We start from the raw sequence: 26798 nt of genomic DNA on the forward strand, positions 1-26798 counted from the left end.
GTAAGGGGAGGAATACTTTGTTTAAAATGTAAACTCTGGAGTCATACCCCATTCTGAATCAGAATCTTGGAGGAATGAGAGAGGACCTGGTAATCTGCATTTTAACATAATTGCAAACCACAAGGTTAACAAAAAGTTGTCACCTTATTTCCTTCCACGAATCTCCCTTAGCCCAGGTTCCTACCTGTGTATGCCTAGAATCAAGGAACAGCACGGGAAATACCAGTATAGACATAGGTGTATGTGGCTCTGGAGTAAGTCCCCCAGGCAAATTATGTATTTTCTTCCTGCTAGACGGCGCCTTTCAGAACAGCTGGCTCATACTCCCACGGCCTTCAAACGAGACCCAGAAGACCCTTCTGCAGTTGCTCTCAAGGAGCCCTGGCAGGAGAAAGTACGGTGAGTTGGATGGTCTCTTAACTCCTCTCAGAGCTTGGAGGCAATTGCAAGTGCTCATTGTATCATCAGCTTCCCAAAGGCCTTATACATAGAGATAAACCAAAGGGCAAAAAATGACCTACTGTGGAACACAGGCAGTCTGAGTCCTTGTCACATGAGAAGTTTGATTTGGATTTTTAGTAGAAGCTATGTCTGTGTTCTCACCCTGGCATCACCCTTTGACATCCTTAACAGGCGGATCCGAGAGGGCTCCCCCTATGGCCATCTTCCCAATTGGCGGCTCCTGTCAGTCATCGTCAAGTGTGGGGATGACCTTCGGCAGGAGCTGCTGGCCTTTCAGGTGTTGAAGCAACTGCAGGTAAGAGAAGGAGGGGTGAAAGAAGGAGAACTCAGCCCAGCTGCAGCGCAGCAGAGGTGACCACACAGCTTGTTTTGCAGGGAGCTCTGCTGGGGATTGATTTCCTATCTAGGTCTAAATTGAATGCAGATTAATCTCAGGTTGGTGCTCTGGAAGTGCAGCCCCAAGAACAGCACCACAGCGACCTCTTTCGGCCCTTTTATGAACCGCATCTGCCCTGTTCTGAGCTCTGAACTTCAGAGTGCTATTTCTCCTTTAGATTAGAACTTCCCAACCAGTCTGCAGCAAGTGGGTTACAGATGTGCTGTTTTTGAACCCCTGAGCCCCCTGGATTGATCACCTACAAGCAACTTCATCTGTTTAATTCTGTTCATTATATAAATATTTCCATTTTCTTGAGAAGCTTTCTCTAGACTGAGAGAAATCCTTTTTTTTCTTTTTATTCTTTGAAGTAGTTCTAATAGCTCTCATTCTCCCTGCTTGTGACGCAACCATGAGATTTCCTGTATTCCCTGCTTTTTTTACTTTCTGCTTGTATTATGTCTTTTCCTATGTGGTTTTTTTATGTCTTTGTCAGGCCCTGGACTTCCTTTCAAAAGTCCTTGGTCCTTAGTAGAATCAGTGGGCCTAGAATCCGAGGCCACCAAGGAGAGAAGTTGGGGGCAGAAAGGAATTTTAGCCTCCTCCCCCAGTTTGGAGAAAGATGATAGTCCCAATACCTGTCTCTCCTCACAGTCCATTTGGGAACAGGAGCGAGTGCCCCTTTGGATCAAGCCATACAAGATTCTTGTGATTTCGGCTGACAGTGGCATGATTGAACCAGTGGTCAATGCTGTGTCCATCCACCAGGTGAAGAAACAGTCACAGCTATCCTTGCTCGATTACTTCCTACAGGAGCATGGCAGCTACACCACTGAGGCATTCCTTAGTGCCCAGCGCAATTTTGTGCAAAGTTGTGCTGGCTACTGCTTGGTCTGCTACTTGCTGCAAGTCAAGGACAGGTAGGTGACTTCCTGCCTCTCATCCTAACCTTCCCTCCTCCCCTTCATGTATAGTTCTCATTTACTCTTTACTGCCTTCATCAACAAGACATAAAGATGAAGCAGACAACATCTTTAATGTTATCTGTTCAGGTGGCATTAAGCCATGAAGGCAGATGGACAAGTGCTAGGGTAGGTAAGAGACAAAAAAGAGAAGGATTTATGGGAAGAGTAAGAATTTGCATGAGAAGGACCTTGAAGGACAGAGAGGATGAGGACAGAGAAAGCTGTGGGTGAAGTGTGTTCCAGGCAGGGGAAACAATTCAATGTGATTAAAGCTTGGGATGCACTACATGGCAGGGAAGTAGTAAATGGTGACATCAGAAAGTCGAGTTGAGGACAGATTTAGAAGGATCTTCATTGTGGGGCTGAGGGGTTTTATGTTTTGCAGGCAGAGGACCAACATGATCTGGTCTGTGTTAAGGAAATATACTGTGTGGCACTGAGGGTGAAATTGGGCTTCAGGCAACAGACTGAGAGGTCATGGGGCTGGACCCAAGGGCAGCATTAGTGGCTGAGATCAGAAAAAAGATGGATATGAGAGACACAGAGGAGAAAAAGTTGAAACCCCAGCCCTGAACCTACCTTCCTTCTCATTCCAACATGATTTCTAAAGATTTAAATACTGTTTCTTTGCCAGAGCCGTGATTTCTTTCAATGTCATAGGACCTTGTGAGCCCTTATTACACCTATAGGTGGATAGTATGTTGTACAAAAGTAATTACATCATCTAGACCCTGCTTCCTAAGAGTATCTCCAGATTGTGACAACTCAGAGTGTATATCCTGAATGACCTGGGAGTTGAGCTTTTCACTGGGTACAGGGCAGTTGTCCTGGGAAGGCAGAAATGCAGTGACCTATGTTTCCAGGGCCCCCAGTGCCAAGAGGCAGCATGGAGATCTAGCTAACGGAGCATCTTATCAGCAGTTTTGCATCTATTAAGTGCCTACCTTGGCCTGACATTCTCGTATTTAAACCATATACAAACCCTGTCAGACAGATGTTTCCTCATCCACATTTGGAGATGAGGGAAATAAGGGTCAGAGAGCTCTCAGAACCTGTGCTCATCCTATCCTGCCAGCCCTACAAATGAACCCTCTGTAGGCTCTGCACTTGAGAGCTGAAGGGTATAAGAATTGGATTGAAACCTTTAGATATCCCTGATTAGTCAGGATTTTGAACCCAGGGCCCAGAGAGCCTAGATCTGAGCCCTGGGATTGAGTAAAGGAGTGGTGGGGGGCAGTTTGATGCTGGTCAGCGGCCTCAGGGTCCTCCTTTAGGAGAGGAATATGTTTGGAAGATGAAGGGGAGTCCATCCTTTAAAAAAGGAGGGGGGAGGGCAGGCAGCTGATAAACCTTTTATAAGAACTCAAAAAATAATAGATGTAGTCATGAATGGAGTAAGTCACTGAAAAGTGTCAGTGAATGGGTCCCAAACTGGAAGCAGATTTAAGATCCCTTTAACTGCTTCAGAATATGTCTCAAACAGCTTTCCAGCCAGAGTTAATTCCAGTAATTAAGCAAAGAGAGAAACTGTCCCTCTCCAACCTTGGGACCTTGGGCAAGTAAGTCACTTCCCCTCCCTGGGCATCTGTTTCCTTACCTGTATAATGATAGTTGAACTAGGATATCTCTTAGAGCCTTTTTGGCTCTCAAGATTTGCCTGTGTTGCTGAATCTTTAATGCTTTCCCAGAAGGGAAGGGTAAAGATGGGACTATTTCTGTCCCTCTCCGTAGGCCAGTCAGATCAACCCCAGAGAAGGTGGTCCTCAGACCGTGAGCTCTTAGCCTAACAAAGCCTCTATTGACACTGAAGAGGTTGGTTATGCTGAATAGGCCTGGCCTCACATGCTTAGCATGTTAATTGTTCCTTCTTCTACAGGCCATTCATGTGGGAATCACAAAGACCTGGGATTTATCTCCCTTTAATTCTTCTTCCTACAGCTGACCATTAGTGATTGCCTCCTGAAATTTTTTACATTAGTGATTTTACTGGATAGTTAAAACTTAACCCCTTGAGCCCCACACTGTTTTACATTTAAATTCCACTTGGCCTACTTGCTTCTGTTTATTGCTCCCTTCTGGTGGGGCTTCTGATCTGTAGTGGGCTGATAGGAATTATAAAAATAGGTAAATAGTCTTTGAATGGAGGCCTGCCACTGAGCAAAGTCTTGACCTCTGTGACCCCTGACTGGAACTCTGAGGCCTTCTCTCCTTGCTTTGGGTTCTGTACTATATTGGGATCAGCTGACGTGATAGAAGTGTGTCCGAAAAGTTGGGATAATCTTACACTGTTTTTAATAAATTGTTAGTAATAGCAACTTCAGACCCCTTTGATAGCAGTTTTCTTTTCTGGCTTCCTTTCTTTCCACTGATAGCTTTAAGTTTTAGAAGACTGGATACAGAGTTACAGGCAGCAGGAAATAAGGCAGGGTACTCCTCTGCCTCGTGTCATGTGGCCAAATGTATTGCAGTTTGAGGTTCCGGCCCGTCTGACTTACAACTGCCTCTTCCTCTCCTCTCCCCTCCCTCCTCAGACACAATGGGAACATCCTTTTGGACGCAGAAGGCCACATCATCCACATCGACTTTGGCTTCATCCTTTCCAGCTCACCCCGAAACCTGGGCTTTGAGACATCAGCCTTTAAGCTGACCACAGAGTTTGTGGACGTGAGTCAGGAAGGAGAGGTGTCTTCAGGGTCACTGTGTTTTTTCTCTGTCTGGGACGGGTAGCTGATGGGGCTCCTCCCTAAATTAGGGAGAAACAGAAAGAAATGACAGTAAGTCAGGATTTCCTGATGAGGCAGTGGGGAAATAAAGGAGCCTGGTTTGTTTTCCCCAGGTGGGGAAGGGGAGTTCTAGTAGGCCTGTTTGGAGACTGGCTGTTCCTACACTGAGGCCTTTTATGCACAACTCTCTCCTCCCTCCCCAGGTGATGGGAGGCCTAGATGGAGACATGTTCAATTACTACAAGATGCTAATGCTGCAGGGGCTGATCGCTGCCCGGAAACACATGGATAAGGTGGTGCAGATCGTGGAGATCATGCAGCAAGGTGGGACTGGGGAGAGACCAGGTGTTTGTGTAGAGGGCAGTGCCTCAGGATTCCCACTTATCTTGGAGCTCTGGAACATGGAATTTCAGAAAGTTCATTCATCCCAAGGCTTGGGTGGGAGGCCCACAGAGGGTTTCCAGCTCTGATCCAGTGCCTTGTTTCTCCTTCAGGACATTTCTCCTGAATCCTGGCAGAGCTAGGTCCTAGGGGGCAGGAGAAACTACCTCCTAGGTGTTCCTACTTGGTGTCCTCCAGCCTCCTTGTCCCTTCTGATCTCCCCATCCGTTGTCCAGCTCTGAAGGTCTTCTTCCATCTCTTTCAGCTCCCATCTCTTTGCCAACTCAGTGTCTCTGAGCACCATTTTTCTCCCCATTTCACTTCAATATCTGATTCTCCTGTCCTCAGCCACACTACCCCAAGTTACCCCTTCCCTTTCCCACTGTTCAGCTCTCCTGCTTTGAGCTGAGAATTATTTCCTCTGTCCATTTTCATTTTCCTCTACTAGGCTGTTTCCTCACTTCCTTGCTACCCATAGTCTTTTTTTTTTCCAGGATCCCCTCCTTTCCTAGTTCCTCACGGCCCTTGTCCCCAGCCCCTCTATTTAAGGCTCAGGCATACAGTCTGAGCTGCCAGTCTCCTCCTCCCCACCCCTGCCCCAACCCGCAGGTTGTCGCCGTTGCTCAGGAGCATCCCCGTCTGGCCCCATGATGACGGTGGCCCAGGTCATCTGTGAGTGTCAGACATAGCATAGGCAGAGGCCTGCAACCAGATAAGTGCCCAGATCAGGGCTCATTCCCCAGAGCCTCTTCCCATTCTTCCCTCTGGACCCTAAGATCCTGCTCCCTCAGCCCTTATAGGGGGAGTCACGGTGTTGGCCCTGTCACCTCCTCTGCCCTCACCTACAGGACTTAGGAGCGTGGGATGAAGATGGGCTCAAGACAGGGCCTCCCGCCTTCCTCCCTTCTCTCTGTCCACGCAAAATTGCATCCACACCGTCAGGGCTCTCTCTGAGGTGGGGAGGGGAAGGGACCTTTCAGATACCCCTGGCTCTGCATTTGCTGTGGCTACTTCTCTCTTCTATTCATCCATGATCCTCTATCCCCACTGCTTCCCTCCAGGTTCTCAGCTTCCTTGCTTCCATGGCTCCAGCACCATCCGAAACCTCAAAGAGAGGTTCCACATGAGCATGACTGAGGAGCAGCTCCAGCTGCTGGTGGAGCAGATGGTGGATGGCAGCATGCGGTCTATCACCACCAAACTCTATGATGGCTTCCAGTACCTCACCAACGGCATCATGTGACACCCTCACTCTCAGGCCCAGAAGCGGTGGGGGGGATCCAGGGGACCCTCCCTGTGAGAGTCCTTGTCTGATAAACCCCAAACCAGGAAACCCCACCCACCCACCCATCCACCCAAGGGAAATGGAAGGCAGGAGATACAAAGGATCATGTGGTAACTGTAAGAGCTTGCTAGGGAGGGGGTGGGGGGGTGGGAGGGTTAGGAGAGCCAGCCATGGGGGTCCAGACTTGCTGGGGCTCCGCTGTTCCCCAGCTGTGTCAGTATTACCACCTGACAGATGCCAGGACTCACTGCCCTCCAGAGAACAGAGATGATGAATGTGGGACCTTTCTCTTCACCAGGGTCTAAGAGGCTCTTTCCACAGGCTCTCCTCTCAATCCGTTCTGGGTCCCAGGAAGGGGAGAAAAGAGCAGGTTCTTGGTACTTAGGACTTGATCCTGTGGTTGGCCTTTGGCCATGCTGCTGCCCGACTGTCTGCTCCCAGGACTGACCCCTTGCCCGAGTTCACCTTGATAGGTAGGCTCTGGCACAGGGTCCTGCACTTGCTGAGGTTCCCCATCACAGGCATGAGGAAGGGAATTACCACAACCCTTCCAATATGTGGGGGTCTTGGCCTAGCCATGGGGGAATTCCTTGCTCTGATCCCTTCCCCACACCCAAGGAAATAGCTCTCAATTTTTTAATTTGTTTGTTTGAAATAAAGTCCTTAGTTAGCTATCTGTGTCTTCTCTGAATATTTGGGGGGAGAGGGGCCACGGGTGGTATGGAGTTAACAGACGCCTCAGTGTCCAAGTTATGAAAGGCATCACACAGAAAGGTGTGGAGGAAAGCTGCTTTTTCCTTGCCTTGGCCCAAACTCCATCTTCCCAGAGAAGGACCGCCCCAGTTTTGACTCCTGCCCCCTCCTCTGTCAAGTCCACATTGACCAAGTCACATAAAGAGAGGAGCCTGAATGGGGATTAAACCATGAGCAATTTTAATGATCTGGTTTTCTCCCTCCCGTTTCTCCCACTGTTAGTATTACTATTATTATTACTACAAGAATAAAGGATTCCTGAGAGCCTGTCCCCTCCTCTCCCTGGGCCCCCTTGACAGGACTCGTCCCCACCAACCCCCCTGTGGATTTCTGGAGGGGGAAAAAAAGTGAAAGGCACTGCAGGGGTAGGGGCTTGAGTGCCAGGGACTGTTGGGGGGAGGTGAGGGGTGCTAGGAAGGATAGGGACAGGCCCAAAGGAAAATGTCACCTGTACCTGAAGGAGAGGAGGAGTGTGTCCATAGCATGCCCCCAGCATTGGTCCTTCCTGCACCTCTGTCTAGTAGGCATAAGACAGTCCCTTCCTCCTACCCCCAATCCCAAACTGGGGGTTCTGCAGGAGGATAATTAGTGTTGGACTCGGAAAAGAGGAATAGAGGGCCCACTCTAGTAGGACCCAAGTGCCAGACCCAAGGAGGGGGTTGCAAATAAGTATAATCCTCAAAAGCTTTTTTTTTTCTTGGAGGGGTGAGGTGTTGAGGTGGAGAATGTGAATCTTAAAATTCCCCAAGCCCAGGGATCAGGCAGCAGCAGTGAAACTCAGGCTCCTGGGGAGGAGAAAGGGGCTGGTCAGTCCCGGGCCTGGGGCCTAGTTGTCACCAATGCCCCCCTGCCGAGCCCTGATGAATGCCATGCCATGCGTGCGGAAGTGGGTCTTGAGATTGAGAGGACTGTCGCAGCTCTTGCCACAGACCTTACAGGTCAATGGGCCTCCAGAAGCAGGCAAGGGTGAATCGCCACCCTCTGGGTCAGACCTTGATGGAGGGGGGGCCTCTTCCTCCCCATCCCCCAGCCCCAGGGCACTGGCACTACCCGCACCCCGTCTCTTCTTGTGGCTGATGAAACGGTGCCGGCTCAGGGAGCCAGGGGAGGCAAAACACAAGCCACAGTCGAGGCACTGCTGGGCACCACCATCCACCCTCAACCCCACCATGAGGCTTTGCTCTGCAGAGCCACTGCTGCGGTGGCGCAAGGGGCCATGGCCTCCAGCCCCAGGTCCACCCCTGGGGGACTTGGCCGGCGGTGTTGTGCTATCAGGCTCCTCACTGCAAGAGTCAGAAGACTGGCGGCGTTTCCGTCCTGGCCCCTGGAGAAGACAGTGGAAGTCACAATGGGCTGCATCATTACCCACCCCCACCCTAACATCCTGAGGCAGTTTCCCACACAGCAGGTTGGGCCTCTGCCTACCTGGGCTCTGGCACCGGGGCCCCGAGCCAGAGCACTCCCCCGGCCAGGGGACTGGGCCCCAAGCTGCAAGCCGTGCCGGACCTGGACATGTTTCTCCAGGATCAGACGGCTGCTGAAGGTGCGTTTTCCCTCTGTGCAATACCTGGAAGGGAGAGAATGGGCAAAATGGGCACCAGGGGCACAGTCCAGACCAAAGCCCATGGCTCCTTAGAGGAGGGAGCTACCAGAGCAAAGCGAGGCCTCTACCTTCGGTCCACTTAGACAAGAGGCAGATGGGAAGGAACTTTGGAGGGAGGGAAGGAGGGTCACCTGCTGGGCAGAAAGAGGAAGGGGGTGATGGGGCAAGGGTTACCTGCATGGATAAACTCGCTTGATACCCTCGTGATTGACCCTGACGTGGCGCCTCAGGCTGGGGGCGGAGCAGAAGGAGCGCTCACACAGGCGACAGGGAAACTTTTTCACTGACTAGGAGAGTAGGGGTTGGGAAATTTCAGAGCTGGGCTCCAGGACCCCATTCCCATTCTCACACAGGCCAATCCCAATGCTGCCCCTCCAGCCCCTCGTGCTCCCCTCAGGGGTCCCACTCACCTTGCCATGCTCCTTCTTCATGTGAGCCACATATTCATCACGCTCAGGGAACCAGGAGTGACAAAGGCCACATGTCCAGCCTCCAGGCCCCCCACCCCCGCCCTTGATGCCTTTGCCCCCCAGTTCCCGCCGGGGTCGCTTGGTTGGACGGGGGGGCTCAGGGGAGCTGGGTAGTTCCTCCTCTTCTGAAGATGAAGATGATTCTTCAGTGGGGGGAGCTGCCCCTCCCCGAGACACAGCCAGCTCCTCGGGTTCAGTCTTAGGGGTCAGAAGGGCACCCCCGGCCCCCTTCCCAGTAGTCTCCTCCCCTAAGCGCCCAGACTGATGAGTGTTCTGTGAGAGGGAGACAAGGGGGGGTGACTGTTGTGGGTGAGAGTCTGGCTTTGCCAAAGTCCTCATTTCTCCCCTGCCCCCACTACTGAAGAGTTGTGTGATCCTAGCCCCAGGTCTCTTATCAGCTGAGTCCCCCACCTCTGTCCCTTGACTCTTTTACCTTGAGATGTTCTAGCATGGTCCTTTTTTGGGCAAAGAGCAGAGGACAGGATGGGCACTTAAAGACACTGACACGCTGGGGCAGCAAATGCTGGTCAAAGTGTGAGGAGAGGAGGGGTTTGTGAGTGAAGACTGTATCACACATGGCGCACTTGTAGATCAGCCTGTGAAGGTGTAAAGGACAGTGTGGACATCAGGCAAGAACAGGGAGCCCCACCCTCATTCAGCCCCCTTCAAGGCCCAAACCCTCCCCCAACCCACATCCCTCCTCCTCATGCTCCCTCCCCGGGTCTCACTTGGCCTGCTGAGTGTGGAAGCTAGGATGCTGGGTGTAGAGGTGGGCATGGGCGCTGGGTGCAGACTTGAAGGCCATGGGGCAGATGGGGCACTTGTGGAAAACCTCGCAGTGCGACGTCTGGATGTGAGACTTGATAGAGTTCACACCCCCAAATACCACTGAACAGCTGGGGCACCTTGGGGAGGAAGTGGGAGGTGCTGTAGTGAGGAGGGACCATCTCCTCCATTCCCCCATCCCACACATTCTCAGGGACTATGTGGACTCTGAGGTCTAGAGGAAATCAGCAGTGGAGCATGAGCAAGGTGGAGAAACGAGGGAACTGCAGACTCATTTCCCCAAGAAGGCCCAGTGAGGCGGAGCCTGAGCTCGAGGTGGCCCTGCTGTTCCCCATCTCCATGGGGAATGATGGGTAGGAAGAATATGATTTGTCTGACTGAGTTTCCCAACACAACAGGCCTGGGGGATACAGCAGGAAAGAAGGGGGCTCTCCTTGAAAGGTGATCTAGGCTGATGCTAGAATACATAAAATGCATGGGGGGGAAGTGTCAAGGTAACAAGGGAGGAAGGGTGTGAGACACCTGTATCCTACGCGGCGAGAGAAATGCAGACAGGCCTCCCGGAGATGGGTCTGAAAATTGGCTTGCAGGAAGTTGCCCCCACACTCAGGGCAGACATGGGGGGGTCGATTCTTATGCATGCGCTGATGGGCACTGAAGCTGCAGCGATTAGAGAGCATCATGGGGCAGGTTGGACACACCTGTTGGAGGGCATTGGAACAAGGTAAGTTGGTGAGGAGTGACCTGTCCCCCATTACTTCTCCTAACCAACCTCCCAACCCTTCCTAGGTCCCCTTCCCAGGGAAAGGCTGTGAAAAGCCACTCACATTGCTGGTAGCCCCAGGTGCAGGGGCCCCGAGCTGCTGGAAGTGGGCGGCCATGCCAGCCTTGTCCCGGCACTGCTCCTTGCACTCCAGGCAGCGAAAGCAGGTGTAAGCAGAGGTGGCAGGGGCAGTAGGTGGCTCAGCTGAGAGTGGCAGCACGGGGGCCTCAGCAGCAACTGTAGTAACGGTGGAGGAGGTGACAGCCCCCTCGCCCTTGCCCAATGCAGACAGGACTGGAGGTCCAGGGGCAGGTGGGACAGTCACAGGCAACAGGGGTGTGATGTCCGGCTGCCCCACCATCTGGTCAAGGGCTACAGGCCTCATGACCAAATGTGAGCACTGCATGACGAGCCCCTTGTCCTTGTGCTCTCGTGCATGCAGCAGGAGGCTGCACTTGTTGAAGAAGACCAGGCGGCGGGCACAATGGTTGCAGGTGACCTCAATGCGCATGCTCCGGCGGTCATAGTGCCGTGCCAGGCTCTTCTCCAGTGAGAAAGCATCCCCACACTCAAGGCAACGGTAGCCCGTGGGAGGCAAGGCCAGCCCGGCCTCAGCTGGTGGACTCAGGTTTGGCCTGTAGGCAGGCAAGAGGTTCTTGCTGTTGAGGATCTTGTTGAAGGCCTCCACCAGGCTGGACTGGGTCCGTGAAATCACCGTGCCACCCCCTGCTCCGGGCCCAGTGGCCGGCTTCGAAGGCTGTACCATTACCACTGAGGCACCGTTCACTTTCTGCCCTCCTGTCCCCAGCCCTGCCCGCCCGTCTGCTTTGGGCAGGGCTTGAGGCACCAGGCCTAGCACATTCTTAGCCATCGTCTTTGGGCTAGTGGCATTCCCCCCAGGCAGAACCACAGCTTTGCGGGCCACACTGGCCGCCATCAGCATGGCAGTGCTGGCGTTCTGGATGGTGGCCACAGGCAGTACAGTGCCCTTTAGCCTCGTGCCATCACCCAACTGGACACTCACTACCTTAGGACCCTCAGGGGTTGGGAGTGCTGGAGACAGCTTCAGGAGGTTAGTCTCAGCCAAGAAGGACCCCTCGGCCCGAGGAGCAGGGGGATCAGGGTCTGAGGGAACCCGGGTTACAGTCCTTGTGATATTCCCACAGGACGTCTTAATGGTCTTGATCCGCACCTTGAGGGGCCTAGAGGAGCTGGAGGAAGCAGGGGAGTCATTGCTATCCTCGTCTGCTGCTTCAGCCCCACTAGAGGGACTCTGAGGGCTTCCTGGGGGAGACTTGTCCACTGGCCCCTCATCATCTTCTTCCTCTTCTTTTAGAGGCTGACAGCCGGGCACTTTGGGAGAGGCAAAAGGGCTCTGGTGTCCTGGAGACTGCTTGAAGAAAGGTACCTCAGCAACCCGGGGAGGTGAGGCGCTGGCAGGGATGCCCGTGGCCTCAGGGCTGGAGCTTGAGCCTAGCCGGGCTAGGCCCTGGAGATGGATGGGGCTGCTGCTGCCCTGTTTCAAGGCCCCCAGCGGTGGGGAAGAATCAGATGGCAACAGGGCTGGGCCATTCTCCCGGGCCAGCTCAAAGGGAGAGGGGAAAGGAGGGGGAGTCATGGCCCCTTCCCGAGGTGGGGAAGGTGCAGAGGGAGGCAGGGGATCAGGATGCTCCCCTGGCTCAGGCCCAAAATGAGCAAAGAGATCCAAGGGAGCTTTGCCTTCTATGGCTTTTTCTTTCCAGGTACCCACACTTGAAGGAGTTGGAGAGTGGGGAGTTCCTGGGAGGGATGGCTCAGGGCCCCCAAAACCATTTTGTATCAGACGATGCCCCACAGGTCCTTCCTTAGTCACCCCTCCATTCCGGGCCCCTTCCCCTCCTGAACCCCCAGCCAGTGTCTCAGACTGCTCAGGACATACAGTGTTCTTGACAATGACGCTGACTGCCGAGATGTCTGGCGGCGGCAAGCCATGATCAGAGACCTGGGCTGGAACCCCAGAGCCAGCCCCACCAGCTGTTGCATCTCCAGATTCACTCCCTACACTGGATTCTGGCTTTCCTTGGCCTCCTGGTCCCTCATTTTCTTCTGGCCCAGAGTGGATGGCTTCATTTGCGTCAATGTCAGGGATATCAAAGGCAGCAAGGAGGTCATCAAAATCAGGGGTTTTCATGTCCCCCATGGCAGCAGGTCCCACACCTGATGAAAACAGGAAAAAGAGGGAGAAACTGAGACCTCTGGAAGCAAGAACCCTAGACATCCTCGCACAGGATCTCCAGGTATATCCCCTTTCAGAACCAGACTTGGATACAGCCCTACCACAGCCTGAGAACTGGTGGAGGTGGCTGGTTTGCCAAACCCTAGAATTGGAAGGGGGTGGTATACACAGACTAGAGCAGACACCTGGATCCAGAGGAAGCAGAGAAAAAGAGACTTCTCAGAAATACAGACATGGATACTAGAGGTAGAGTGAGTTCAGTGAGCATCTTGGTTGAAACTGCCTCACCCTGTCCTGGGCCCAGCACAGAACCATTTAACTCATACTATAACTAAAGAGGAAGATGTACATGATGCTCTAAGTTTAACGGCTTATTCACGTCAGCATAGGATCAATTAATATTCTTCATGGATCCTCTGGGGTACACAGAGATCTGAAAGGCCACGTATTCACAGGGCCAGTGATTTAATCCTTAAGAAATGACTTTAGTTTCAGTTTTATCACTACCCTGTTTTATAAGCAAGTTACTTCATTGCCTTACTTTTGCTGTTTAAAAGAGGGGGCAAGTAATCCATACATCAAAGGGCTGTTTTGAACATGATATGAAATTATAAATGTGAGACTCAGAACCTGAAATATAATTCATTATCATAGCTGGGTCAAACAAGGGTATGTCAGGTCAAGGAAGAGCTGAGAAGGAATAAACGCTGGAAATCTAGGGCTGGGGTCAGAGAGAAGAGTCAAAGTCATGTAAGATTAAGTCTGGGACAGTTGGGGTCATCCCTGGCAGATGGAGATGTAGAGCTTGGTCAACAAGGGGAAATGGACCCCGAGAAATTACCCAAGAGACCAAGAAGGAAAGAAAAAGACACAGGAACAGAAAGAGACAAAGAAAAGAAAGATAGAGGGGAAAACAGTAACTGCAGCCTGGTCACAAAGGCCCAGCCTATGCCTATCCTGTCACAAACACCTGCTGCTCGCTCACCTACCTTCCCTAGAGTACCTCAGCCCTCCCTCATCTTGCTCTCTCAGGGCTAAAACTCCAGGGTAAAAGCTTATCCACCACAGCCAGCACAATAGGGAAAAGCCAGGCTCCCTCAACCCTTTCATTTTTGCTCTGAGCTCCCCAACCCAGTTTATACATTAACCCAAACTCCTCACCCTTTTAAGTTTCCTTTGGCAATAGTAGCCCAGGAAATCTCACCTAACCCAACCTGGAACAGTACCCAAAATTCCCAAGACTTATGTGGACCTTATGTGGCACTGAACCAACAAGAAAGAGAGCTTAGAGTTTGTAAGGGACCAGTTCTGCCAACCTACCAGTTTCTCCCCACAAGTGTTTCTTTAACTAGGGGAAGAAACAACTTTAAAAATCTCTATACTTACACACTCCCTGTCCAGGATACAAGCAAGCAAGCCATTTCCCAGGGCCAATTCTATCACCTCTTTCCAGCCTTCAGACTGTAACTGGAGATAGTCCCAGCAGGTGGCAGCTGGCATTGCTGGGACCAAGGTGGGGGTGGGGGAAAGGGTACCAACTAGAGGCAGAAAGGGGAGTTCTCCCCCCCCCCTCCCCCCACTCAATTCTGCAGATGGGGTTTTAACAAAGCCCTTCACCCCTGATGGACAGCAAGGGCCCTCCTCAGTCTGGCTCTCTCCCAACCTGGAGAAGCCTGAGCTAGCTTCCACTCAAGTCCCTAGAAAAGTGGGCTGGTGGAGCACAGACCAGTAGACACTGAGAAAACACCTGCAAACTCGCCTCCCCCAACCACCTCTCCCTTTGATGTCCAAGCGACTTAGAGGTCATGCAATAGCAACCCACAGCAGACAGACGACTAAGCTCAAGGCCGAGGAGGCTCTCGCACCCCATTGCTCAGGTTCGGACAAGGCCTTACTGCAGCTGCAGCGCCCTGTCTCTTAGGCTCCCGCCCACTCCCACCTCGTCTTTCCCTGTTCTTCCCCCAAAAGCCAAAGGAAGGGGCTGAATGAGAAGACGATGAACTGGCGTGGGTTGTGTGAAGGCTCCACTGCCCTATGTCTGGGCTCCGGGCCTGCTGCGCAGTGAGCGCTGACAGAGGAGGGCGAGGGGCTGGGGCTGGGACCAGGGCCGATTAGCCTGAGGCCAAGCTGGGCAGCGGGCGGAATTAAGTCCCTGCCATCTGCCGAGGGCCGGCGCACTAAGCATTTCCAGAGCTGCTGGGAGAGGGGCGGGGTATGTATGGGAGAAGCTAGGGGGGAAACTGAGGCACGCAGCACTTCTCTCGCTTCCACCAATGTGCGAAGGGAATGACGGGCCTCCAACAGGCCAGGCCCTTTGGAATGCCGCGCAGCACCTGCGGGCCCAGGACGATACCAGCACGGGTGCAGGAAGGGGGTGAGGGGTGGGGGGTAGGCGATCTCTGCGTGACTTGCAGCCCTCCAGCCGGGATCTGTCCCAACTCCGACCTCCTCTCCTCCCCTCCCAGCGCAGCACAACCTCCTCCCCGCCCGGACTCTGGAGAGTCGGAGTGATCAGAAGCCGCGCGGCGGGACCGGGGTGCGAGCCTGAGTCCTGCCCCGACGCTGACCCGCGCCCAGTCGGAGAGCAGGATCCACTCCGGCCTGGCCCAGCTCCCCCGCCCCCACCCCCTGCGCACGGACACCATTTTAGGTCGCGACATCCCGCAGCCTCCACTTCCCGGGCCGCGCTTTGGGCGCCTCTCGGACTGGAGGTACCAGCACTTGGGGTCCCGACCCTCCCTCCATGTTTATCCTACTGGGGGCTGTGCTTTCAACAGGCTGGCAGTTTCGACCACCCGCCCAAGGGATGGAGGCGGCGTCAGGGCCTTCCTAGAAGCCGCCCCAGGGGGGCGGTGCGGAGAAGGGGGTAGTTAACCAAGTGGGGGAGGGGCGGGGTATCTGGCCGCCCCCCCGGGGGGCGGGGCCGAGGGCGGGTATTTACCACAAGCAAGCTTACTTGTTCTGCTGGTAGCTCGGGCCAAGACTCGACGGTCTGTCCCCTGCTCCAGCCGCCGCCGCCACCGCCCTCCCCGCGGCCGCCGCTACTTCCTGCTTCTCTCCCGTTCAGCCTCCCCCTCCCTCAGGTCCCTCCGCGCTCCTGGCCTGGGCTGCCCGCTTTCACACTCGCTATTGGACAACGCCCTCGTCGTTCACTACTGCGCCCCTCCCAGCCCCGTACAGGGTTGGCCTTAAGTACTGCCACTCGGAACTAGCCCCGCACAGTCCTCTTATCCTCATTGGGCAAGGGGCTTAGGCCCTCTGAAGACACCTCTCCCCATTGGTTGCGCCCGGGCCCACCTGCCCCGTCTGTGCGTCTCAAAAGCTATTGGTAGATGCTACTGTCTCTTAGGAAGAAGCCAACCTGATACCTGCTCTCCAATTGGAGGAGGTAACTATCCAGGTGCGTCCCCGCACTCTCACTCCCTATTGGCCGCGATCCTTTAACCCCGCAGTCCCCTTATGCAAATTTAAAGAACTCTCAGCTCTTTCGTAGGCACTTTGAAGAGAACCAAGACGATTCTGAGTGGAACCCGGATGTGTAGATCTGTTTGCGCTATTTTTCAAGCTAACCCCCAATCATGCCGTGAAGTCACAGAATGAGACGTCACCCAAAACATTACGTAATCCAGTTGACCGTTTCCTCGCGGTTTTTCCACTGTCGAAATCGTCATATAAACTGGATGGATGAGGTCTTCCTTCCCTCCGCCTCGCGCGGGCCAGCTCCTGGACGATGGCGTCACCCCATAGCTCCTCCCTCTGCGGGAGGGCTTGGAACGGGGGCGGGGATTTGGAGGGTGGAAGGGACCAGGACCTGAAGCCTGGGATGAGTTTGTAGACCGGAAATGGGGAAGAGGTTACGTTAGGATTGCTGGCGTGGCCTGGGCCATTTCCAAAGGGGTCTTAAAGCGGTGTACTGGTAAGCTTCTTAAGCATGGGGCGGTGGGGGGGGAACACACCCACATCCATTTCCCGTTTAAGAGCTCTCCTTTTCCCCGCCCCCAGCACCGGGTCGAAGGGGGAGGGTTCGAGGCCGGGTTTTCCCGCGCTTTGCTGCCCCGCCCAATGGAGGCGGGGAAGAGGAGGGGTTGCTCTGAAGATAAATCGCCTTTATCTTCTCTGATCAGCCCTCATTTGCAGAATTCCTCCGCAAGTCGTGTGCCACCTCGCGCACATTGTAGCCCGCCCGCAGACCCCCGCAGTCGACCCCGCACGTAGCCGCTTCTAATCTCGCGCGTGGTTATTAGAAGTGGTTTTGTTACCCTGCCCGGGGTCCCAAGACTGCTGGACCCAGGACTCTGGTTTACCCTGAAGACTGCATTGAGGTGTGAATCAGGGCTCCGGATTAGAATCCTGGAGTGACTCGAGGTCTCCTAGAACGACCTCGGGCAAATCGTTCGACCTTCTTGAACCTGTTTTCTCATGGGTAAAAGGAGGATTAGAATACTCACCTGACAAGATTTGTTTTTGTGAGGATTAAGAGTTTAGAAAGTAAAAGTGCTTTGTCAAGTGGTTGGCAAATGGGATTAGTGCCCCCCATTCCCACGCAGCCTGCCTTCTTTCTTTAGGCTGCCGGCGGTTGCTTCACCTCCCTGCCCTCTTCCTTCTCTGAACTAGATAATAATAATTAGAGCCCAAGTATAGCTGATTGGCATTCCATTCCCACATCCTACCTCTCGGTCTTCCTGTACTGAGTAATAACAATGCCTTTTCATAGTCACATACTATGTACTATTAAAAGAACCTTATGTATATTAACTCATTTAATCCTTCCCAGTACCCTGAGGGAGGTACTGTTACTAGCTCCACTTTACTGAGGAGGAAACCGAGGCACAGACAGTTTAGGTTAGGTGACTTACACAAGGTCAAAGGCAGTGGAATTGAAATTTTAAGGGTGTAGAAAGCGAAACACTGTATTTCATAGAATCTCTGGTGGGAGGGATCTGAATAGATGTTTGCTCTTCAGTTGGATGTACTGTTGGTTCGTTTAAGAAATATTTTAATTCAACCAGTATTTCTTGAGCACCTTCTGTGAATCAAGTAGTGCTGTAGGCACTGGGGATACAGCAGTGAACAAAACACACAAGAATCTCTAGCCTCGTGAAATTTACATTTCTGTAGAGAAGACAGACAATAAGTATGATAACTAAGTAAAATATTTAGAAGCATGCTAGCCAGTGATAATTGCCAAGGAGGCAATTAAAGTAAGGAAGGAGAACAGAAAGTATGGGGAGGGTTGCAATTATAGATAGAATAGACAGTAAAGGCCTTTCAGAAAAGAGGCATTAAGTAAAAGGCCAGAAGGAGATGAGGGAATGAACTATGCAGCTATATGGGACAAGAGCATTCTGGGGTGACAAAGCAGTGAGTTCAAATGTCTTGAGGTAAAAGTGTGTTCCAGAGAGGTAAGGGGGTTAGAGGAGTTGATCAGGTAATAGAGTGCTTTGAAGGCTGTTGGAAGGAATTTGGCTTTTTCTCAGAGTTAGTTGGGAAGCCATCAAAAGGGAACCAAGTGCCTTACCTTTGGTGAGTCAAATGGTGGCCTGAGTTACCTTTTAAAAGTACTGTGTGGAAAATAGACTGAAAAGGAGCAAGGAGACCAGTTGAAAGACCTTGTAATAATCTAAGCAAAAATTATATTGGCTTGGGTCAGGGTGGCCAGGGTCGCAGTAGCTGGGTGACTGATTCTAGATAGATATTGAAGGAATCATCAGTAAAATTTAGCCAATGGGTTGGATGGGGGTGTGAGAGGAAGAAACACAAAGGTTTGGGGCCTGAGGAGGTAGAAAAATGATGTTGCCATTTCCTGACTAGGAAGACTACAGGAGAAGCAGGTTTTGGGAGTTAGGTCAGTAGCTCAATTTCAGTCACATTGTGTTGTTACACATTTGAGTGGAAATATAAATTTGGGTGTCATCAGTTTATAAATGGTGTTCAAAACCCTGATCAAAATAGATGAGATCACCACGGGACTGTGTGAGGATAGGAAAGGGAAAAAGTCCAAGGAGAGAGCCACAGGGAATGCCAACATTTCAAGATCAGGGAGAAAAGGGGGAACCAACAAAGAAAACTGAGAAGGAGTTGCAAAGAGAGGAAGGAGGGACCCAGGAGAGTATTTTGTCCTTGAAGACAAAACAAAACAAGCAAACACAAAAAACTCTTTCAAGGAGGAGAGAATGATAAACTGTTAAATGATACTAAAAGATCAAATAAGAGAAAGCCTGAGAATTGGCCAATGGATTAAACAAAATGGAGGTCATTGGTAATCATGGTAAGGGTGGATTGACAGGGACAAAAGCGCACATGGTTCAAGAAAATGGAGGAGTAAACAAGAAAAAGGAGACAGTGAGTATAGACTTCTCTTTCAAAGGAGGGAAGAAGATAAATGGGATGGTAACTAGAGGGGAAAGAGGGCTCAAGAAAGGGTTATTTCAAGATAAAGAAATGGAAGTGTGTTAGTACATTGGTGGGAAAAAATCCAGTAGAGAGGAAAAACTGATGTTGCAGCAGAGAGAGTTCCTGGAGCCACATCCTTGAAAAGGTGAGATGCGGGGTCTAGTTCACAAATGGAAGGGTTGCCGTAGATAGTGACAGGGCAATTCACCTATAATAACAGGAGAGAAGGCCAAGCAAGTGGGCATGTGGTGAGGGAACTGCAGAAGAACTCTCCAGTTGTTTCTGTTGTCTCACTGCAATAAGAAACAAGACCATCCTCTAAGAGTAAGGATGATGGAAGAGAGAAAGACATTCAAGAGAGAGGAATGGACAAGGGAATACAATCTGATTGCCAGGCAGTCTTCAGGGCCCATTGATTTAAAGTGAGTGCTGTTAACTTGATGGTATGTTTTTCTCTAATAACATTCCGTTGCATGGGTGCAGGCATGGAATAGGCAGAGAGCTGGATATTACTATGGAAATGGTTGTGCCAAACAAGTACAACAAAGTGGGAGAAGGGCAAAGGAGTTGTGGGTGTATGCATTATATGCATTATAATGACTGACCATGGATTAACTTGGGCCAGGAAGGACATAATCAAGTCAAAGGATTGTTAGAGCCAGAATTCTAGGGAAAGTGGACTGAAAAGGTGAGGGGGAAGGTCAAAGAGGGAGAGGTTTGAAATTGAGATTGTGGAAGAGCTGCTGTTATTGAAAATGACAAGATGTAAGGTATGACCATAAAAATGACTGAGATGGTAGAGGACAAGATGTTTGGAGGAAGGCCAATGGACTGAGAGGCCAGGGGATTGGGAGGCTCATTTACACAGATAATGAGTACATCAAGAATTATGGTAGGGTTAGGGTAGGAGAGAATGATGGTGTGGGAGGGGCAGATGGTTGCAGCCAGGGGGATGGTGGGTCATATAATCAGAAGGTACTGCTTAATGTATGTTTATATATATATATATATATATATATATATATATGTTTATGTTATATAAAAGTATGTATATAGATGAAAATAAAGAACATTTCTAACACCCCAAAGTTTCTCTCTTATCCTTTCCCAGCCAGTACCCTCCCCCAGAGGTAACCATTATTATGCTTCTATCACCACTGATTAGTTTTGTCTGTTCTTGAACTTCATATAAATGGAATCATACAGTAAATACTTTTTTTGTAACTAGCTTCTTTCAACATTGTGTTTGTGAGAGTTAATCATGTTGTAGCAATAGTTTGTTCTTTTTTGTTGCTATGTAATATGTTGCTATGTAGTATTTCAGTTTATGAATAAACCACAATTTATTAACCATTCTACTGTTGATAGACTTTCCATTGTATCAAGTTTGGGGCTGTTATGAATAAAACTACCATGAATATTCTTGTACATGTATTTCCATGGACAGATGCACTAATTATTCTTGGGTATATATGAGTCATAGGCTATGTGTATGTTTAGTTTTAGTAGATACAAAGTATTCCAGTTTACACTCCCACCAGCAATGTTTGAGTATCCCAGTTGTGCTACAGTATCCTCATCAACAGTTGGTATTGTTATTCCTTTTCATTTTAGTTATTCTAGTGGGTATGTTGTGGTACTTCACTGTAGTTTTAACTTGCATTTCCCTGATGAAAATGATAAACACCTTTTCATTATTCTTATTGGCTATTTGGATCTCCTCTTTTGTAAAATGCTTTTTCAAGTCTTTTGCCATGTTTTTTTTTAATTCAATTTTATTGAGATATATTCACATACCATACAATCATCCAAAGTGTACAATCAGTTGTTCACAGTACCATTGTATAGTTGTGCATTTATCACCCCAATCTATTTTTTGAACATTTTTCTTATACAAGAAAAAGTGAAAATAAGAGTAAAAAAATAAAAGTCTAAAAAAACACCCAAATCATCACCCCCTCCCACCCTATTTTTCATTTAGTTTTTTGCCCCCATTTTTCGACTCATCCATCCATACACTGGATAAAGGGAGTGTGATCCACAAGGTTTTCACAATCACGCTATCACCCCTTATTAAGCTACATTGCTATACAGTCGTCTTCAAGCTTCAAGGCTACTGGGTTGCAGTTTAATAGTTTCAGGTATTTACTTCTAGCTATTCCAATGCATTTAAACCTAAAAAGTGTTATCTATATAGTGCATAAGAATGCCCACTAGAGTGACCTCTCGATTCCATTTGGAATCTCTCAGCCACTGAAAATTTATTTCATTCATTTCGCATCCCCCTTTTGGTCAAGAAGATGTTCTCAATCCTACCATGTCAGGTCCAGATTTATCCCCAGGATTCATATCCCTCATTGCCAGGGAGATTTACACCCCTGGGTGTCAGATCCCTTGTAGGGGGGAGTTTTGTCCATGTTTGTATTGGGTTGTTTGGGGTTTTGTTTTTTTTTAATATATTCTGGATATAAATCCTTTGTTAACTATATTAGTTGCAAATATTTTCTTCCAGTCTGTTGCTTGCCTCTCCACTCCCTTAATTGTGTCTTTTCATGTACAGAAGTTCTTAATTTTAACAAAGTTCAATTTATCAATCTTTTCTTTTATGGTTATGGTTAGCGCTTTTATGTTCTGTTTAAGATCAAGGAGATATTCTTTTTCTCTTATTCTAGAAACATCATTTGTTTTACCATTCACATTTAAGATTATGATCTATCGCAAATTAATTTTTGCATATGTTGTGAGGTTAGAAGTCAAAGTTCATTCTTCCCCCTTGCGGATAATCACTGTTTATTTAAAAGACCATCTTTGTCCCCACTGAATTGCAGTGGAGTAGTTTGTGTTCTTGAACTGGATATTTCCAGTAGCAACCTCACGATGCCATTCCAACTTCCCGATCATGGCAAGATAGCAGCCTCCCTGGCAGACCGGTTCTACAGTGTTCTGAGAATCATTCCTGGGTGCATAGACTAGAGCCCTCTCTTACAGCCCTTTCAAAAACTTTGTAAGCACCTAATTCATTTAATTAAATTCCTTTCTTCTTAAAAGGCCTACAGTGAATTTTGTTTCTTGCACTGAGCCTGAATGCAGTTCATCTGGCCTCTCCCAGTGCTCTTTGTGGCATATATTGAGGCCTATAGGTTAAATGCCTTTTATTTCCCCAGCAGCTGCCTTAGCGTAGGGTAGTTGAGACTGTAATGACAAAAAAGGCAAGAACTTCCCTGTGGATTATTTTAGATTGTCACCACCTAAGGGAGACATGAGCCACTGAGACCACTATGTGTGAGTAGGCAGAGCCTGGCCTCAAGTCCCCTCCGCCTCCTTTTCCCCTCTCTCCCACATTCCCTTCCAGGGAGACTTCCTCTCCAGAAACTGGGAAGTCCTCATGCCCTTGAACCCAACACTCCTTCCCCAGTCCACACCCTCTCCCTGGACGACCTCACCCACAAACATGCTCGTCTATCACCTTGACCCAACAACTCAGACCTCCATGTGCCTCCAGAAAGGATACAGTCACTTCCAGGTCCCCATGACCAGAACTGAATTCACTGCTTTCTATCAAACATTTTCTTGTTTCTGGATTTGACATCTCAGGAAAAGTCACCACCACTAACCCACACGCAGAAACGTAGGAGTCGTCTTTTACTAAACCCTCTCCCTTACTACTTGCAATGACCTATCAGTCACAAGCCCTGTCAATTGTATCTCCAAATCCCAATTCCACCCCCAAGCTCACAGTCACAACCCTTGTTCCAGCCACCATCATCTCTAGCCTGGCTGTTTGCGAAAGCTTCCTCACCCTCGCTCCACCCCAGTTGAGAATTTTTTTCCTGTAAAACAAAATCAAACATGTTCTGATTCTAAAATCCTCCACCACCTCCCAATTGCCTGCAATATAAGGGCCAAACTCCAGGCATTCCATGAGCTGCCTCTAATCAGCCTCGTACCCTGCCGCTCCCCACACCCTGAACGGTATACCAGACTGCTTGGCGGGTCCCTGAACACACCTTGCTGCGTGATGCCTTTGCAGTGCAGTTCCTTCGACACGGACGTCATTTCCCCTTTGTCTGCCTGGAAAGCTCCTCTTCTTCCTTTAAAGCTGCAGTGGATCCCACTTCTGAACTAACACCTGCTGCATAAATAGCTCTTGCCACAGCACGTGCTGTGGCATTATAATTCCTGATTGGCTGTCTTTTTTCTCTCTCTCTAGACTGTGGCATTCTTAAGGCCAGGACAGCATCTTCTTTATCTTTGTACCCCTACCTCAGCGCCTGACCCAGAGGAGAACAATAAATGTCTGTTAAATGAGTGAATGCACAAATGAAGGAATAAATACGAAGCTGAGCAAGTAATTTCTCTCTCCAGGGATCAGTTTTCTCATTTGGAAAATGGGAATAACACCTGTCTCCCAGGACAACAGGTCCTGCCATAAGGATCAAATGAGATTACGGGTGTGATAGGTCTCTGTAAACTGAAAAGAGCTAGGCCTCACAGGCAGCCTACACAGTGGTTGGAAGTCCTTAGGAACAGACTATTAGTCCATTTTCTAGGGCAAAGACAACACACTATAGGCCCATGGGCTGAGCCTAGATTATATTCAAATCTTTTTTGAAGAGCCTCCATTTCTGGTAATATTGCAAATGGAAAAACACAGAAATCCCGCTTGGTACTAGTGGGCTTAAATATGCTGGATAAAATATTTAAAATATCTTTTCTTCAGACTAAAAATTTTTTTAATATTGTGAAAAGTTTCAAACACAAACAAAAGAATAGTATAATGAACCCCCAGGTAGTAATCAGCCAGCTTCAGCTATTATCAAATCAGGGCCAGTATTATTTTATCTGTACCCTGCCCACTCCCCTCATTTTATAATTGTGGAAAAAATGGGACAAATTGAAACTATGTGCCACCTGATACATTGCTATGAAAAGAACAGAGAATCTCTTTGTTCTGTCCCCACAAAGATGCATAACCTGAATCTAAACATGAGGAAATATCAGACAAACAAAATTGAGGGACATTCTACAAAATAACTGGCCTGCAATATTCTAAAGTGTCAAGGTTATAAAAATCAAGGAACAATCAGGAATGATTCTAGATTGAAGGAGTCTAGAAAGATTGACAACTAAATGCAATGCGAGATTCTAAACTGGATCCTTTGTCTATAAAGACCATTATTGGGATAGTGGGTGAAACTGTAATGGAATAGTAATATATCAGTGTTAATTTCCTGATTTGGATAGTTGTCTTGTGAGTATGTAGGAGAATGTCCTTTTTAAAATTATTTGTTTTTTAATTAATAGATTTATTTTTTAGAACATTTTTTGATTTACAGAAAAATTGAGCAGATAGTACAGAGAGTTCCCATATGACCCCCTCCCACATATACAATTTCCCATATTAGTAATATCGTGCATTAGTGTGGCACACTTGTTTCAATTAATTAACCAATATTGATACATTATTATTAACTAAACTCCATAGTTTACATTAGGGTTCACTGTGTTGTAAAGTTCTATGGACACTGATAAATGCATAATGTCATGTTTCCACCATTACAGTATCATACAGAATAGTTTTACCACCCTAAAAATCCTCTGTGCTATACTTATTCATCCCCACTCTACCCCCAAGTCCCTGGCAACCACTGATCTTTTTAAAGCTGTCTCTTAGCTTTGCCTTTTACAGAATGTCATATAGTTTAAAGTCTTTAAAGATTGGCTTCTTTGGCTTGGCAACATGCATTTAAGGTCCCTCCATGTTTTTTCATAGCTTGATAGCTCACTACTTTTTCTTTTTCTATTTGTTTAAGGTATAAGTAGTTAATAAAGTTTACTATATTGCAATCTTCCCAAAGGTACTTACCTTTTTTAAAAAAAAAAATTATTGTGGTAAAATATATATAACATAAAAGTTTCCACTTTAGCCATTTTTAAGTGTACAATTCATGGGAGAATAATGATCTTGTCCACAAATGGTGCTGGGACAACTTGGATATCCACATGCAAAAGAATACGTTTCTAAGTGGCATTAATTACATTCACAAGGTTGTGATCATGGCTCTTCTGGGGTCCATAATAGTTTCAAACTGGCACATGGTGTTTGTTAAATTAATAAGTAGCTTCATATTTCTTTAAAATATTAACCAAAATAGATTTCCAATTTGGGGAACAGACAAGAACTAATGCCATTTGCCACCACCCCACCCCACCCCCAACCCCCCACACACAGTTCTATGGATTTTTTAAAATCTGGTAACATATATACAACATAAAACTTCCCATCTCAACCATTCCCAAGCATATACTTTAGTGGCATTAATCACATTTGCAATATTGTGTCACCATTACCACTATCCATTACAAAACATTTCTGTTATCCCCAAACCAAAACTCTGTACCAATTCAGCATTAACTCACTGTTCCCCACCCCAATTCTGCCCCTAGTAGCCTATATTCTGATTTCTGATTCTGTAGAAAGAAATAATCTGTTCTAATTATTTTATATAAATGAGATTAAACAATATTTGTCCTTTTGTTTATGACTTATTTCATGCAGCAATGATGTTTTCAGGGTTTATCCATGTTGTAACATGTATCAGAACATCATTCCTTTTTATGGCTGAATAATATTCCGTTGTATGTATATACTAATTTTGTTTACTATTACCTTTAGTTAAAGGACATTTTTAAACAAACAAAATCTGAGAGTGTTTACTATCAACATATCTACCCTGAAAAAAACTTCTACAAGATTTATTCCTGGAAGAATGAAAGTTATCCCAGAAAGAAGTTCTGAAGCAAGAGTTGATGAGAAAAAAAACTAGTAAATTTGTGGATAAAGCTAAATAATCATTTCTGTACATGGCAATGATGATAATAAATCATTTATTTGGTTAAAAACCAAAACAGACTTTTGGGTAAAGATGGTGGATTGTTTACACTCACTTGTATTTGCTCCTTCCTGATATCTACTGAAACGACAATAAATGGTTGTTTTTTTTAAGGGCATAAGCTCGCAGAGACAAAGAAAATGGAAGAGACAGCAAGAATGAAAGCTTGGAAGCTGTAAAGCAGATGGATATGTGGAAATAACTAGGTAGTCCAAAGACAGCTGAATCCTAGGCCAGTGGGCAAAGCTGAAAAACAAGCTAGTTATACTCCCATAAGCATCAGGAACCAGCAATACCAGGTACCTCTGGAAGGAGACACTAAATTTGGGGTGAAAAACAGAATTATTTGAAAATCTGTTTAAAAATGGTTTTATCTTAGATCTCTTGCCTCCACACCATGCAGCTCTTTGACAGCCCCTCCTCCACTAGGCATTAAAGTGGAAGTTCATGCTCCAAAGAAGGCAGGAATATTCTGAAAACAGGAGAACTAAAAGAACATTTACATCCTAAATTCTTAGTATCCTGGAACACTGGCAATCAGAACTATACTCTCCAAGTAGGATATAGGAATGTTTGCTTTGGAGACTTTAACCTAAAGATACTGATATCGGGAGTTCTCCCAGGAAAAGGTCTGGCCAGACCATCCTAGAGAGAACCTTACAGATGACAGCTTCCCAGGAAGGCTTAAAAATAGTGCTTCTCATATACCCTGAGATAGTAAAACTTAGAT

At 48.4% G+C, this 26798-nt stretch overlaps 2 protein-coding genes across 11 annotated transcripts in view; one reads left to right on the plus strand and one right to left on the minus strand.

Annotated features, from left to right (window-relative positions):
* Positions 1-6866, plus strand: part of PI4KB (phosphatidylinositol 4-kinase beta) — a 47682-nt gene extending 40816 nt beyond the window's left edge. For 2 of the 5 annotated variants that reach the window (XM_037826009.1, XM_037826010.1), the window contains 7 exons: positions 295-399; positions 634-757; positions 1493-1758; positions 4335-4467; positions 4730-4850; positions 5517-5579; positions 5969-6866. In XM_037826009.1, coding sequence (XP_037681937.1) covers positions 295-399; positions 634-757; positions 1493-1758; positions 4335-4467; positions 4730-4850; positions 5517-5579; positions 5969-6150 — 994 coding nt within the window. In that variant the 3' untranslated portion in view covers positions 6151-6866. The remainder of the gene's footprint in view (positions 1-294; positions 400-633; positions 758-1492; positions 1759-4334; positions 4468-4729; positions 4851-5516; positions 5580-5968) is intronic. The other 3 variants (XM_037826011.1, XM_037826012.1, XM_037826013.1) reach the window with 2 other exon arrangements.
* ZNF687 (zinc finger protein 687) lies at positions 4079-16532 on the minus strand. Of its 6 annotated transcripts, none has more exons than XM_037826004.1 (9): positions 16391-16532; positions 10632-12763; positions 10327-10505; positions 9747-9923; positions 9452-9614; positions 8959-9291; positions 8723-8835; positions 8371-8512; positions 4079-8269 (listed from the first exon to the last, which is right to left on the minus strand). In XM_037826004.1, exons 2-9 carry the CDS (start codon positions 12744-12746, stop codon positions 7772-7774), a joined length of 3720 nt encoding a protein of 1239 aa, XP_037681932.1. In that variant the 5' UTR covers positions 12747-12763; positions 16391-16532; the 3' UTR covers positions 4079-7771. The 6 variants fall into 6 exon arrangements, with proteins under 6 accessions (XP_037681932.1, XP_037681930.1, XP_037681931.1 ...); XM_037826002.1 differs by lacking the exon at positions 16391-16532 and adding an exon at positions 15739-15851; XM_037826003.1 differs by lacking the exon at positions 16391-16532 and adding an exon at positions 15739-15801 and having other exon boundaries at positions 10632-12757.
* Positions 16533-26798: the final 10266 nt, after the last annotated feature.

This window comes from Choloepus didactylus, chromosome 2 (genome assembly GCF_015220235.1).
Source record: "Choloepus didactylus isolate mChoDid1 chromosome 2, mChoDid1.pri, whole genome shotgun sequence".
In the NCBI taxonomy this organism is placed as follows: Eukaryota; Metazoa; Chordata; class Mammalia; order Pilosa; family Megalonychidae; genus Choloepus; species Choloepus didactylus.